Source organism: Tachyglossus aculeatus, chromosome 2, assembly GCF_015852505.1.
Source record: "Tachyglossus aculeatus isolate mTacAcu1 chromosome 2, mTacAcu1.pri, whole genome shotgun sequence".
Lineage (NCBI taxonomy): Eukaryota > Metazoa > Chordata > Mammalia > Monotremata > Tachyglossidae > Tachyglossus > Tachyglossus aculeatus.
This window is the reverse complement of record NC_052067.1, coordinates 85,016,119-85,029,044: the sequence shown is the minus strand read 5'-3', so window position 1 is coordinate 85,029,044 and position 12,926 is coordinate 85,016,119. Positions and strand designations below refer to the sequence as shown.

The 12,926-nt window shown below is 45.5% G+C and overlaps 1 protein-coding gene across 2 annotated transcripts in view; it reads right to left on the bottom strand.

Annotated features, from left to right (window-relative positions):
- SLC18B1 (solute carrier family 18 member B1) overlaps positions 1-12,926 on the bottom strand; it is a 47,348-nt gene that overhangs the window by 14,031 nt on the left and 20,391 nt on the right. For both annotated transcript variants that reach the window (XM_038769590.1, XM_038769599.1), the window contains exons 8-10: positions 8,134-8,235; positions 3,762-3,853; positions 2,930-3,025 (exon numbers count right to left, since the gene is read on the bottom strand). In XM_038769590.1, the coding sequence (XP_038625518.1) occupies positions 2,930-3,025; positions 3,762-3,853; positions 8,134-8,235 (290 nt within the window). The remainder of the gene's footprint in view (positions 1-2,929; positions 3,026-3,761; positions 3,854-8,133; positions 8,236-12,926) is intronic.

The window sequence follows — 12,926 nt, the reverse complement described above, 5'->3', positions numbered from 1 at the left end:
ATTCGACTGCTGTTACTTTTGACCCTCAGTTTACCAGTAGATTGCAACTGGCAAACTGTATTTGTGTTGTAAAGACAGAAAAATAGCCATACTAAAAAAAGGCAAGTATCATACTTGGAATATAAGGGTGTTCCATGATGATGCAAACAGTCACTGCTTTATAAGAACAGCCCTCATAGCACATGAACTGGTCAGGCATGGATTGGTTATTACAGCACTAAGTGAGACTGGACCAGTGAATGAAGGACAGCTCACAGAGGTAGGAAGCTGCTAGATATACCTTTTGAAAGGGCTTTTCTCTTTAGAACACCACATATTGGAGTTAGATTTGCAATCAGATGCTCATAAGTCCCGGCCTTCCAAATCTTCCCACAGATATAGGTGATCATCTGATAATACATCACTTGCCCTTGAAACTAAAGTGCTTTTCAACTGTCAAAAGTACTTAGAATAATACCTATAACTGTGGTATTTGTTAAGCACTTACTATATGCCAGTCACTGTACTAAGCACTGGGGTAGATACAAGATAAGTGAGTTGGACTCAGTCTCTGTCCCACATAGGGCTCACAGTCTTAATCCCCATTTTACAGATGACATAACAGAGAAGTGAAGTGACTTGCCCAAGTTCACACAGCAGACAAATGGTCCAGCTAGGATTAGAACCCAGGTCCTTATGATTCCCAGGCCCATGCTCTATCCACTAAGTAGCTCCCAAACCACAAAAGAGTTAAACGTTAAGCTCCTAGGGAGCAAAGACGCATGCAACGAGTTCCGCAGCAACTTCACAACAATCCTTCGAAACGAGAAAAATCAAGCCACAATCCCAAGCACACAGAAAGAATGGCCATGATGTTGAACTCCAAACAACCTTCAAGATGTTGCGTATGGACAAGGAAAAATCACCAAGATTGGTTCAACACAAATGACTCAGTGATAAAAGGGGCTACTTGAAGTGAAAAATGTATTGCATCAATGGTACCTTACAGCACACGAGAAGTCACGCAGAAGTGAAGATTTCAGAAAACTGGGTCAGGATTTGCAAGTTAAGGTATTTAGGCACTAGGATGACAAAGAAGAAAAGATCCAGGGCCATGCAGACCACCAGGGAATCAGGAATGTCTGTGCATTGCTGGAGGCACTCTATGGCCTCATTCATGCTATTGCAGTACCTTTGAAGAGTGAATAGGGCTTCAGTCTCATCTCAGACAAGATGAGAGTCTTGAAGTAATGGAAAGAACACTTCAGTGGCCTCTTCAACACACCTTCTACTACTGAATAATAATAGTAATAATAATAATGATGATGATGATGGTATTTGTTAAGCGCTTACTATGTGGGCCGGGGGTTGAAGGCGGAACAGGCGAGAACGAGGTACAGTGAGGAGGTTAGCAGCAGAGGAGCAGAGGGTGCGGGCTGGGCTGTAGAAGGAGAGAAGGGAGGTGATGCAGGAGGGGGCAAGGTGATGGACAGCCTTGAAGCTGAGAGTGAGGAGCTTTTGCTTGATGCATAGGTGGACAGGCAATCGCTGGAGATTTTTGAGGAAGGGAGTAACATGCCCAGAGCATTTCTGCACAAAGATGATCCAGGCAGCAGCGTGAAGTACAGACGGAAGCAGGGAGAGACAGGAGGATGGGAGATCAGAGAGGAGGCTGATGCAGTAATCCAGTCAGGATAGGATGAGAGATTGAACCAGCAAGGTAGCGGTTTGGATGGAGAGGAAAGGGCAGGTTTGGCGATGTTGTGGAGGTGAGACCGGCAGGTTTTGGTGACGGATTGGATGTGTGGGGTGAAAGAGAGAGCGGAGTTGAGGATGACACCAAGGTTGCGGGCTTGTGAGACGGGAAAGATGGTAGTACCGTCTACAGTGACGGGAATGTCAGGGAGAGGGCAGGGTTTGGGAGGGAAGATAAGGAGTTCAGTCTTGGATATAGTGAGTTTTAGATGGCGGGCAAACATCCAGATGGAGATGTCCTGAAGGCAGGAGGAGACACGAGCCTGGAGGGAGGGAGAGAGAGCCGGGGCAGAGGTGTAGATTTGGTTGTCATCAGCATAGAGATGACAGTTGAAGCCGTAGGAGTGAATGAGTTCACCAAGGGAGTGAGTGTAGATAGAGAGCAGAAGGGGACCAAGAACTGACCCTTGAGGAACGCCTACAGTAAGGGGATGGGAGGGGGAGGAGGAGCCCATATTTCTCCGTGCCTCAGTTACCTCACTTGTAAAATGGGGATTAAGACTGATCCCAATGTGGGACAGGAACTGTCTCCAGCCTGCTTACCTTGTATTCACCCCGGCACATAGTATAGTGCCTGGCACAAAGCAAGTGCTTAAGCAATACCATTATCATTACTATTAATATTTTATGCATCTGTCCCCGCTCTCAGGATTGCAACTAGAGAGAGTTTCCAGTACTCTACCAGTCTCAGCTATGGGACGGAGAGTCAAACAAAGGCATAACCATTCCATTCCTAGCTTGGACAGTGGCTAGCGAGTGGAAGGCAATCTGCTACAAGTTAAAACTCACCTGTGCTGGGCAGTAGAGGGATGGGAGAGAGTCGAGGGTGGAAGCTCAACTCTACTGCTCAGAAGAAGGCAGTGATAAACCACTTCTACATTTTTACCAAGGAAACTCTAGGGGGGCACCACCAGGACGATTGCAGATGGAGGTGAGGTGCTCTGGGACAGATGTGTCCATGGAGCTGCTATGGCTTGGAGACTACTCAACAGCATAAAAGACAAGATGCATCTGTCCTCTCTGACTTAGCCTGTGCCTTGTGCCCAGGGCCCATGTCTAAATTGATTTTCTGTGGATTTAAAGCCTGCCCTTAGTACAATGCTGGACACACTGCAGGTGATTATAATGAATGTTCACCTTAATAAGTATTTATTAATAAAAATTAGAAACGCATGCAACTCAGCGGATGACTTACTATGCACAACTGAGGACTTCTGGAAAGGTGGGGATAATACTCATTCCAGCAGAGACGCCATTCACAACCAGTAGCAGCACAAACAGCCAGAGTTGACTGTAAAGCAAAGGGGAAAAAAGGGTCATAGGGGCATTGAAAAGAATGTAAATATTGATATTTAGCCACAGGAATTTGATCAGTGACAGTGGCTCTCCCAATTTCCCTGTTCCAGGATCCACCAACCTACCCCTCAACCCGGTCCCCATGAACCTCAAATGACATTATGGTAGTTTAATTAGCCACACACTGAGGAAAACATGTTCTTAATGCCAGTTTGGGGCAAAGGGAGTGAAAACATACAGGTTACCACTTTTTCTAGTTAAAGCTTTTCCCCCTCTTCAGTTCTTTGAACCTGAATGTTTAAACTAGGGAACATGAAATGGCTATTTTAAAGGCATAACAAAGTCCAACTGGAAGGGAGAGGGGAAAGGAGACTGGGGAGGAAAGCATGCTGAAGTACATAGAGCAAGGTGCCAAAAAGACTCCACACAGATAGGGGTTTGGGTTCCATGCTAATTCAGTGGACTCTGATCTCTGTCAGCTTTCCTTTGGGATTTACACACCTTTATCACTGATTAATCTCTTGTCTTGCCTATAGAGTGAATCAAACCCTTTGGTCTTCAGTGACTCAGTCAGCATTTAATACTTCCCCTAAGCAAAGGCTCAGTTACTGGGCCATTCATTAAAAGGGAAATTTCTCTGACGCAGCAGTATTCACTGAAAGTGTTCTTCCCACTGCTTGCCCAATACCTGCCTCTGTCAGGAAGCAGAGGGAAAGAGGGTGAAACTGTACCTTTCCAGATGGAAGATTGGAGCCGGACCCAAGAGGAAATAGCACGACGCTGTGATTAAGTTTCCAAACACCAGCAGCCATTTCCTTAGGGGCTGGGAAAGAAAGAGAGGGCTAGGACAAACTCAAGCGGGTAGTATCTCTCATCTATCAAGCAGCCCAGGTTGAACACCTCAGGCGATTTCACGCCCACAACTGAAACCCACAGAATTTTACGACTCTCATTAAAAAAAATTAATTTGGGAGTCGGCACAGAAAGCGGCTACCCCAGTGGTGGTGGTCAGAGAAAGTATCCTTAAGATACGTTTCTCATGCCCAGAAAGTGCTCTCATCTCGGTGGGGCGGGAGATGGGGGGGTGTCTCAGCTCAGGCCTCGCTCCAAAAGATTCCCCCCACCCTCAATAGCCCCAGGAGAAACCCTGGCCCACAGATAGCCACAGTTCTCAGGGTTGGGATCAGAAGGGGTAGATCATACTGGAAGAACTAGAAGCCTCCTGGCATAGGGAAATAAATAGGAACGGGATTGCCTGACATGGTTTCAGGGGAAGATTCTGGAACTGGGGACCAAGGGGCTCAATGCAGTGAATCTGTCAATCAAGCAACGGTATTTGCTGAGAATTTACTGTGCACAGACCGCTGTACCAAATATTTAGGAGAGTACAGTACAGGAGGGTCGGTAGACACGATCCCTGCCTACAAGGAGCTTACATTTTAGCTGGCGAGATATACATTAAAATAAATTACAAGTTAGGGAAGTAGCAGAGTGAAGGGCTGTGAGGGTGGGGTGAGTTCCACAGTGCTCGAAGAGTACCAAAGTGCAGAAGGGAGGGAGTGTATGGTAGGGAGATGAGAGATTAATCAGGAAAGGCTTCTTGGAAGAGGTATGATTTTTAGTAGGGCTTTGACGATTAAGAGAGTGGTGGGCCGTCAAAAGGTCTAACTTTTCCCTGGTCTTCAGAGATCGCTTCAGTCGGCGAGTGAGTGAGGTAGCCACTTCAGGGCACGCTATCAGAGAGAGAGCGGCCACAAAAGTGGGCAGCCTCGCTCCACCCGTTGGAAACGATGCCCAGGCTAACAGAGACCTGGGTTCTAGTCCAAGCTCTGCCACTTGTGTGCTGTGTGACCTTGGCCAAGTCACTTAGCTTCTCTGTGCCTCAGTAACCTCAGCTGTAAAATGGGGATTAAGACTGTGAGCCATCTGTGGGACAGGGATGGTGTCCAACCTGATTACCCTGTATATAGCCCAGTGCTTAGAACAGTGCGTGGCACACAGTAGGCGCTCAAATACCATTTAAGTGCTTAGTACAGTGCTCTGCACACAGTAAGTGCTCAATAAATACGATTGAATGAATTTTTAAAAAAGAGAACTGGGAGGGGATACACAATGCCTTTGGAGTAAGGGCAGGGGGGTGCCAGGGATTTCCCCCTCTCTCCATAGCATCCCTCAAGGTGAACTCAGGTCAACTTCCACAAAATAATAATTACGGTGTGTACAGTGGCACAACTTTCACTACTTACGCCTACCACGTAATGTGATGATGTCGCTGAGAACGGGATGGGGACAAGAAATCTTTCCCTGCCTCAGAGAAGTCAAAGGTCTGACAGCAGCCCTGAGAGGCAGCGTGGCCTGGTGGGTGGAACATGGGCCTAAAAGTCAGGACCTGGGTTCTAATCCCAGTTCCACCACTTGGCTGTGTGACCTTGGGCAAATCACTTCACTTCTCTATGCCTCAGTTACCTCACTTGTGAAATGGGGATTGAGACCGTGAGCCCTGTGTGACACAGGGACTGCATCCAACTCTATTAGCTTGTATCTACCCCAGTGCTTAGAACAGTGCCTGGCACATAATAAGCACTTAAATGCCATTATTATTATTGCTGCTATTAAGCCCTTCAGCTCAGGTCTCCTCGTGTTTGCAGGATGCCCACTGAGGCAGGGACCGTGGGTGAGAGTGGGGCCAAGGGGCAGCAGGAAGGCAGTCTGGCCTGCCTACACATGACCTCTGAGCTCATGCTTGACTCTCCCTAACATATCTAGAAGTGATATATTACCACTTCTTTATATTAATGTCTGTCTTCCCCCTCTAGACTTGTAAGCTCCTAGTGGGCAGGAAACACGTCAGCCAACTTTGTTGTATACTACACTCCCAAGCACTCAGTACAGTGCTCTCCACACAGTCAGTGCTCAATAAATAGCATTGATGATAATGATGATGGAATGGGAGGAGAAGGGAAAGAAGCAGCAGAAGGAAGGGGGTGGGGATTACTGGTATCTGATGCGCCTTTTCGTCTGTGAGCCCACTGTTGGGTAGGGACCATCTCTATATATTGCCAATTTGTACTTCCCAAGTGCTTAGTACAGTGCTCTGCACATAGTAAGCGCTCAATAAATACGATTGATGATGATTGATGATGATGCGCCTGGCTGCCCTTCCAAGAGAATTCTCCACTCTCCAATTCCTTGTCGCTGCTCTAGTTCTCATTCTTTCATTCAATCGCATTTATTGAGCACTTACTGTGTGCAGAGCACTGTATAAGGTGCTTGGGAGAGCACAATACAACAGTAAACAGACTTGTTCCATGTCCAAAATGAGTTTACATTCTCCTGAGGGGTTGTAGGTCCAGGGTCTGCACTGTACTCCAAGAGCACAGAAATTGCCATCCCTAGATCTGTGTGAAAGCGCTTAAAGTGGGTATTGTCCTGGGATCCTGATCTTCCCTACAACCCTTGCTTCTTCCTGCCCCTGAAAGACTAATATTAGACAACCAAAACGACTGTATGAGCCAAGTTCATAATCCCAATACCTGGTTGGTTAGCAATCAGGCAGAGCACCAACAGGCTTGAGGACTCAAGGGGTGTTCGGTGGTTCAGTGGAGTCGCTAAGTAGTGCTTGGAAGCTTCCCTCGAAGACACTTAGCTTTAAAATGCCAAGTATCTGTTGCAATCTTCTGACTTTTAGAACCACTCAGCTACCCTTACAAACCACCCCCTACACTGCAAATTCCTTATGAGCAGATAAAATGTCAACCAACTCTGCTATACTGTAACTCTCTCAAGTGTTTAGTACAGTGCTCTGCACACAGTAAGGAATCAATAAATACCACTGACTGATTATAATCAGACTCATTAATGGGTATGGTATTTTTACTTTTCCAAAGCACTTCACCTGAATTTCATATTTTATTCATAAAGTACCACTGTGAGATAGGGAGAGGCAGGTATTATTGACCCTTCTAGACTGTGAGCCTGTTGTTGGGAAGGACGGTAGGGACCGTCTCTATATGTTGCCGATTTGTACTTCCCAAGCGCTTCGTACAATGCACCGCACACAGTAAGCGCTCAATAAATACGATTGAATGAATGAATGATCCTATTTTATTGTTCTGAAAACTGAACTGCGGATTTTATTTTCCAATGGCACTTGTAAACACACTTACTATGTGCCAAGCACTCAAGTGCTGGGGTAAATACAAGCTAATCAGGTTGCCCACAGTCCCCGTCCCACATGGGGCTCACAGTCTAGGTAGAGAGGTAGGATTTAATCTCCATTTTACAGATGAGGTAACTGAGGAAAAGAGAAATGAAGTGACTTGCTGAAGCTCACAAAGCGGACAAGTGGTGGAACCGGAATTGGAACCCAGGTCCTCTGACTCAAGCCCATGCTCTATCCACTAGTCCACGCTGCTTCTTGAGGGGCTTTTCCAGGGCTTCCCTTTAGCACCCAGGCTTCCTAAATCCCAGACCAGGTTCGTCTCACTAGACCACTGAACCAAAGGGGCTTTCTGGAATCTGATGCACATTTGATTCAGGGAAGATAAGTAGAGAGCCATGGAAGATTGAAGTTGGTCATGAGCCTCAGGCTTACCATGTAACCATTCTTTTCTGCGAAACCTAAAGTCCAACAGAGTTTAAGCCAAGGGCCAGGAGTCATTTAATAAACAGTTGGAAAAGCAGCATGGCTTAGTGGAAAGAGCACAGGCTTGGGAGTCAGAGGTCACAGGTTCTAATCCTGGCTCTGCCACTTGTCAGCTGTGTGACTTTGGGTAAATCACTTCTGTGACAACCTCATTACCTGGTATCTATCCCAGTGCTCAGAACAGTGCTCGGTACAGAGTAAGAGCTTAACAAATACCATCATCAACATCATCATGTGTCCAATTCTTTTTTGCCTACCAAAATGGAAACTCAACGAAATCAAGACACAGCATTATGAGCGCTGTCGAGGTCTCTCTCCCCTACACCTCCCACATTTAGCCCTGGGCACAGAATTTCATAATGTCGTCTGTCTGATGGTGTTTATGGGACTTTGTAATCAGAAGATCCAAAACCAGGATGATACTTTTCTGCAGAGAGAGAGAGAGAGAGGATACTTACCGGCATTTTATCACTTAACAGCCCAAAGAGCGGTGAAGAAATAGAGTAAGACAGGGCCAACCCCAGGAAGACCAGTCCCACATAGCCAGCTGGCAAGTGAAACTGTAAGAGAAAAAACAAAACTCAACGTTAAATTGACCACATTAATTCCCGCATTTCAGCGAGTATCCTTAGCTCCCCACAAGGACCCAGCCTTAAGACTCACACTTCTCACACTTCTAGATTCTTCACACTTCTAGACTGTGAGCCCACTGTTGGGTAGGGACTGTCTCTATATGTTGCCAACTTGTACTTCCCAAGCGCTTAGTACAGTGCTCTGCACACAGTAAGCGCTCAATAAATACGATTGATTGATTGATTGCTTAAGATCCTTCCAGGAATGCTCCCATATAATTCAGAGCTCTTTGAAATCAAAGTGTCTACCAACTCTGTTACATTGTACTCACCCAAGCACTTAGTACAAAGCCCTGCATATAGTAAGCGCTCAATAAAGGGGAAGCAGCATGGCTTAGTGGAAAGAGCACGAGCTTGGGAGTCAGAGGTCATGGGTTCTAATCCTGGCTCTGCCACTTATCAGCTGTGTGACTTTGGGCAACTTTTCTGTGCTTCAGTAACCTCAACTGTAAAATGGGGATTAACACTGTGAGCCCCACGTGGGACAACCTGATTACCTTGTATCTACCCCAGCGCTTAAAACAGTGCTTCGCACACAGTAAACACTTAACAAATACCATTATTCTTATTATTCTTATTATTAATAATAAATACAATTGATTGGTTTGCATGACAAATCCAGAACAGGGACAGCACTGGTTTTCAAGAAGCGGTGTGGCTCAGTGGAAAGGGCCCAGGCTTTGGAGTCAGAGGTCATGGGTTCTAATTCCGGCTCCGCCAACTGTCAGCTGTGTGACTTTGTGCAAGTCATTTCACTTCTCTGGGCCTCAGTAACCTCATCTGTAAAATGGGGATTAAGACTGTGAGCCCCACGTGGGACAACCTGATCACCGTGTAACCTCCCCAGCGCTTAGAACAGTGCTTTGCACATAGTAAGCGCTTAATAAATGCCATTATTATTATTATTATTACCATATTCCAATTGTCAGCTGTGTGACTTTGGGCAAGTCACTTAACTTCTCTGTGTCTCAGTTACCTCATCTGTAAAATGGGGATTAAGACTGTGAGCCCCCGTGGTACAACCTGATCACAGCTGATATGGTGGAATATGATCCCCAACATGCAAACCCTAAAAGGGAAGAGGAATGGAGGAAGAGGAGCCAGGTTGATGGCAAAGGAGCCTTCAGGGTGCTACCAGAACCGGGACGGGCCAAGATGGACTTATAAATTATTTATTTATATTAAGGCCTGTCTCCCCTCGTTGGGGGCAGGGAACATATCTACCAATTACTTGTGTTATACTCTCCCAAACACTTAATAATAATAATAATAATGATAGTATTTAGTAAACGCTTTCTATGTGCAAAGCACTGTTCTAAGTGCTGGGGGGATACAAGGTGATCAGATTGTCCCACATAGGGCTCACAGTCTTCGTCCCCATTTTACAGATGAGGTGACTGAGGCACAGAGAAGCAAAGTGACTTGCCCAAAGTCACACAGCCGATAAGTGGTGGAGCCAGGATTAGAATCCATGACCTCTGATTCCCAAGCCTGTGCTTTTTCCATTGAGTCTTCAGTCTTCTGCACACGTAAACTCTCAATAAATACAATTGATTGATTGATATAAGGAGAAAGAGGGGACTCAAACTTTGGTATTGCACACTTGTATCCAGACCCCTCAGGACAGCTGCCTGAATAATAAACCTTTGCTATTGAATGTCATTCGTTCATTAATTCAATAGTATTTATTGAACACTTACTGTGTGCGCAGCACTGTACTGAGTACTTGGGAGAGTACAATATAACAACAGACACATTCCCAGCCCTCAATGAGCTCACAGTCTAGAGGGGGAGACAGCATTAATATAAGTAAATAAATAAATATATAGATTATCGATATATACATATGTGCTGTGGGGATGGGAGGGAGTATGAATGAAGGAGCAAGTAAGAGCAGTGCAAAAGGGAGTGGGAGAAGAGGAGAGGAGGGCTTAGTCAGGGAAGGCTTCTTGGAGGAGATGTGCCTTCATGTGCTGAGGTGTGGATCAAGAGGGAAGTCAGCGGGAGGTTGGCTAATTTTGGGCAAGATAATAATAATAATAATAATGATGGCATTTATTAAATGCTTACTATGTGCAAAGCACTGTTCTAAGCACTGGGGAGGTTACAAGGTGATCAGGTTGTCCCACGGGGGCTCACAGTCTTAATCCCCATTTTACAGATGAGGTAACTGAGGCTCAGAGAAGTTAAGTGACTTGCCCAAAGTCCCACAGCTGACAAGTGGCGGAGCTGGGATTTGAACCCATGACCTGTGACTCCAAAGCCCGGGCTCTTTCCATTGAGCCACACTGCTTCTCCGATGAGCCTCGGACTTGGGTGAGTGACATTGGCAGAAGATTGGTAGCCTCCAGGACAAATTCATTGTCTTTGCCACAGGTGGTCCTCCAGACAGTACACTCACTGTAGGAGAGGAATGTATGCTTTTATTGTTATATTGTGCTCTCCCAAGTGCTTAGTACATTGCTCTGCACAAAGTAAGTGCTCAATAAATACGAATGAATGAACGAACAAAAGTCCACAGGAAAGTTGGTTGCAGGGTGGTTTACAGATCAATGCTTCTTCTTCCACCTTTACCCCCTAACCGTGGGGGTTCCTCAAAGCTGTTCTGGTACTTTCCCTTTTCATTTTACACACACTCCTCTTGGAGAGCTCGTGTTTCCACCCTTATGGAGATGCCTCCCTAATATACCTTATTAAACCTCTGCAATCTAACTTTGCTTTCTGCCTCTCAGAGAACCCGGAGGTTCCATCAGCATCACGAACTCAACATGTCCAAAACTTAATGGCTCATCTTCCCCTGCAAATCCTCTCCTCCAACTAACTTTCTCAATCAAGTGGAAACCACCACCATTCTTCCCAGACTGAGCCCCCTCTTTCCTCTCCCCCTTCTCCCCCTCCCCCCCACCTTACCTCCTTCCCCTCCCCACAGCACCTGTATATATGTATATATGTTTGTGCATATTTATTACTCCATTTATTTTATTTGTATATATTTATTCTATTTATTTTATTTTTGTTAATTTGTTTTGTTTTCTGTGTCCCCCTTCTAGACTGTGAGCCCACTGTTGGGTAGGGACCATCTCTATATGTTGCCAACTTGTACTTCCCAAGTGCTTAGTACAGTGCTCTGCATACAGTAAGCGCTCAGTAAATATGATTGAATGAATGAATGAATGAACCCTTCCTGTACGTGAAATCAACACCTTTGACATAGTCCTTGACTCTTTGTTCTCTTTCAATTCCTACATTGTCAGTCACTATTTCCTGTCGATTTCTCCCCTTCAACATCTTCCAGATCAGCTCCTTCCTTTCAATTCAAGAGACTTTCCCACCGATACAAGTTCATCACATCCTGACGAAGTTACTGTGTCTGCTCCTTACAGACTTCCCTGCCTCCAGTCTCTCCCCATCTCCAGTCCACACTTTACTCTGCTGCCCGGACCATTTTTCTAAAATGTCATTCTACCCAAGTCTCTACACTTCTCAGAAATCTTCAATGGTTGTCATTCCTCTCTACAACAAACAAAAACTCCTGACAATGGCTGGCTTCAAGGCACTCTATCAACTCTCTCCCTCTTCTCCACGCTCTTCTCCCACTACACCCCAGCTTGTACTCTTTGCTACCCTCCAGGTCGCTTCCTCCGATGTCCTCTGATCTCTAGCTCCTGACTCACCTCCTTCCTGAAACTCTTTCCAACCTTAAATATGGCAGACTACCAGTGTCGCCTCTTCAGTTACACACTCAACACCCTGAACACTTCTGAATCAATCAATCATCAATCAATCACATTTATTGAGCGCTTACTGTGTGCAGAGCACTGTACTAAGCGCTTGGGAAGTACAAGTTGGCAACATATAGAGACAGCCCCTACCCAACAGTGGGCTCACAGTCTAAAAGGGGGAGACAGAGAACAAAATCAAACATACTAACAAAATAAAATAAATAGAATAGATATGTCCAAGAAAAATAAATAAATAAATAGAGTAATAAATATGTACAAACATATATATATATGCAGGTGCTGTGGGGAAGGGAAGGAGGTAAGATGGGAGGGATGGAGAGGGGAACAACTTTCATACTCTACTATTTAAGCATATAGTCAGCCACATTTCCATCTTCCCATTCTCTTTCTCCTCCTAACTGTAATTACTTTTATGTCTATCTCTCCTGTTAGATTACCAGTTCCTTGAGGACTGGGTTCAGATCTTCTAGCTTTCTTGTACTCTTCCATGTGCTTAGTATAACACTCTGTATCCAGGTGGGCACTCAAAAATATGGCAATAATTATGTCCCGATGGTGCTTCATTCACTCATTCATTCATTCAATCAATAGCATTTATTGAGCGCTTACTGTGTGCAGAGCACGATACTAAACACTCGGGAAAGTACAATGCAACAATAAACCGACACATTTCCTGCTCACAATGAACTTTCAGTCTAGATAGGGAGCTTACAGTCTAGAGGGGGACCTTACAGTTGTGGTTCAACATTGGGGAAGCAGTGTGGTCTAGTGGACAGAGTACGGGCCTAAGAGTCAGAAGAACCTGCATTCAAATCCCAGCTCCACCCTTGTCTGCTGTGTAACCTTGGCCAAGTCACATCACTTCTCTGTGCCTCA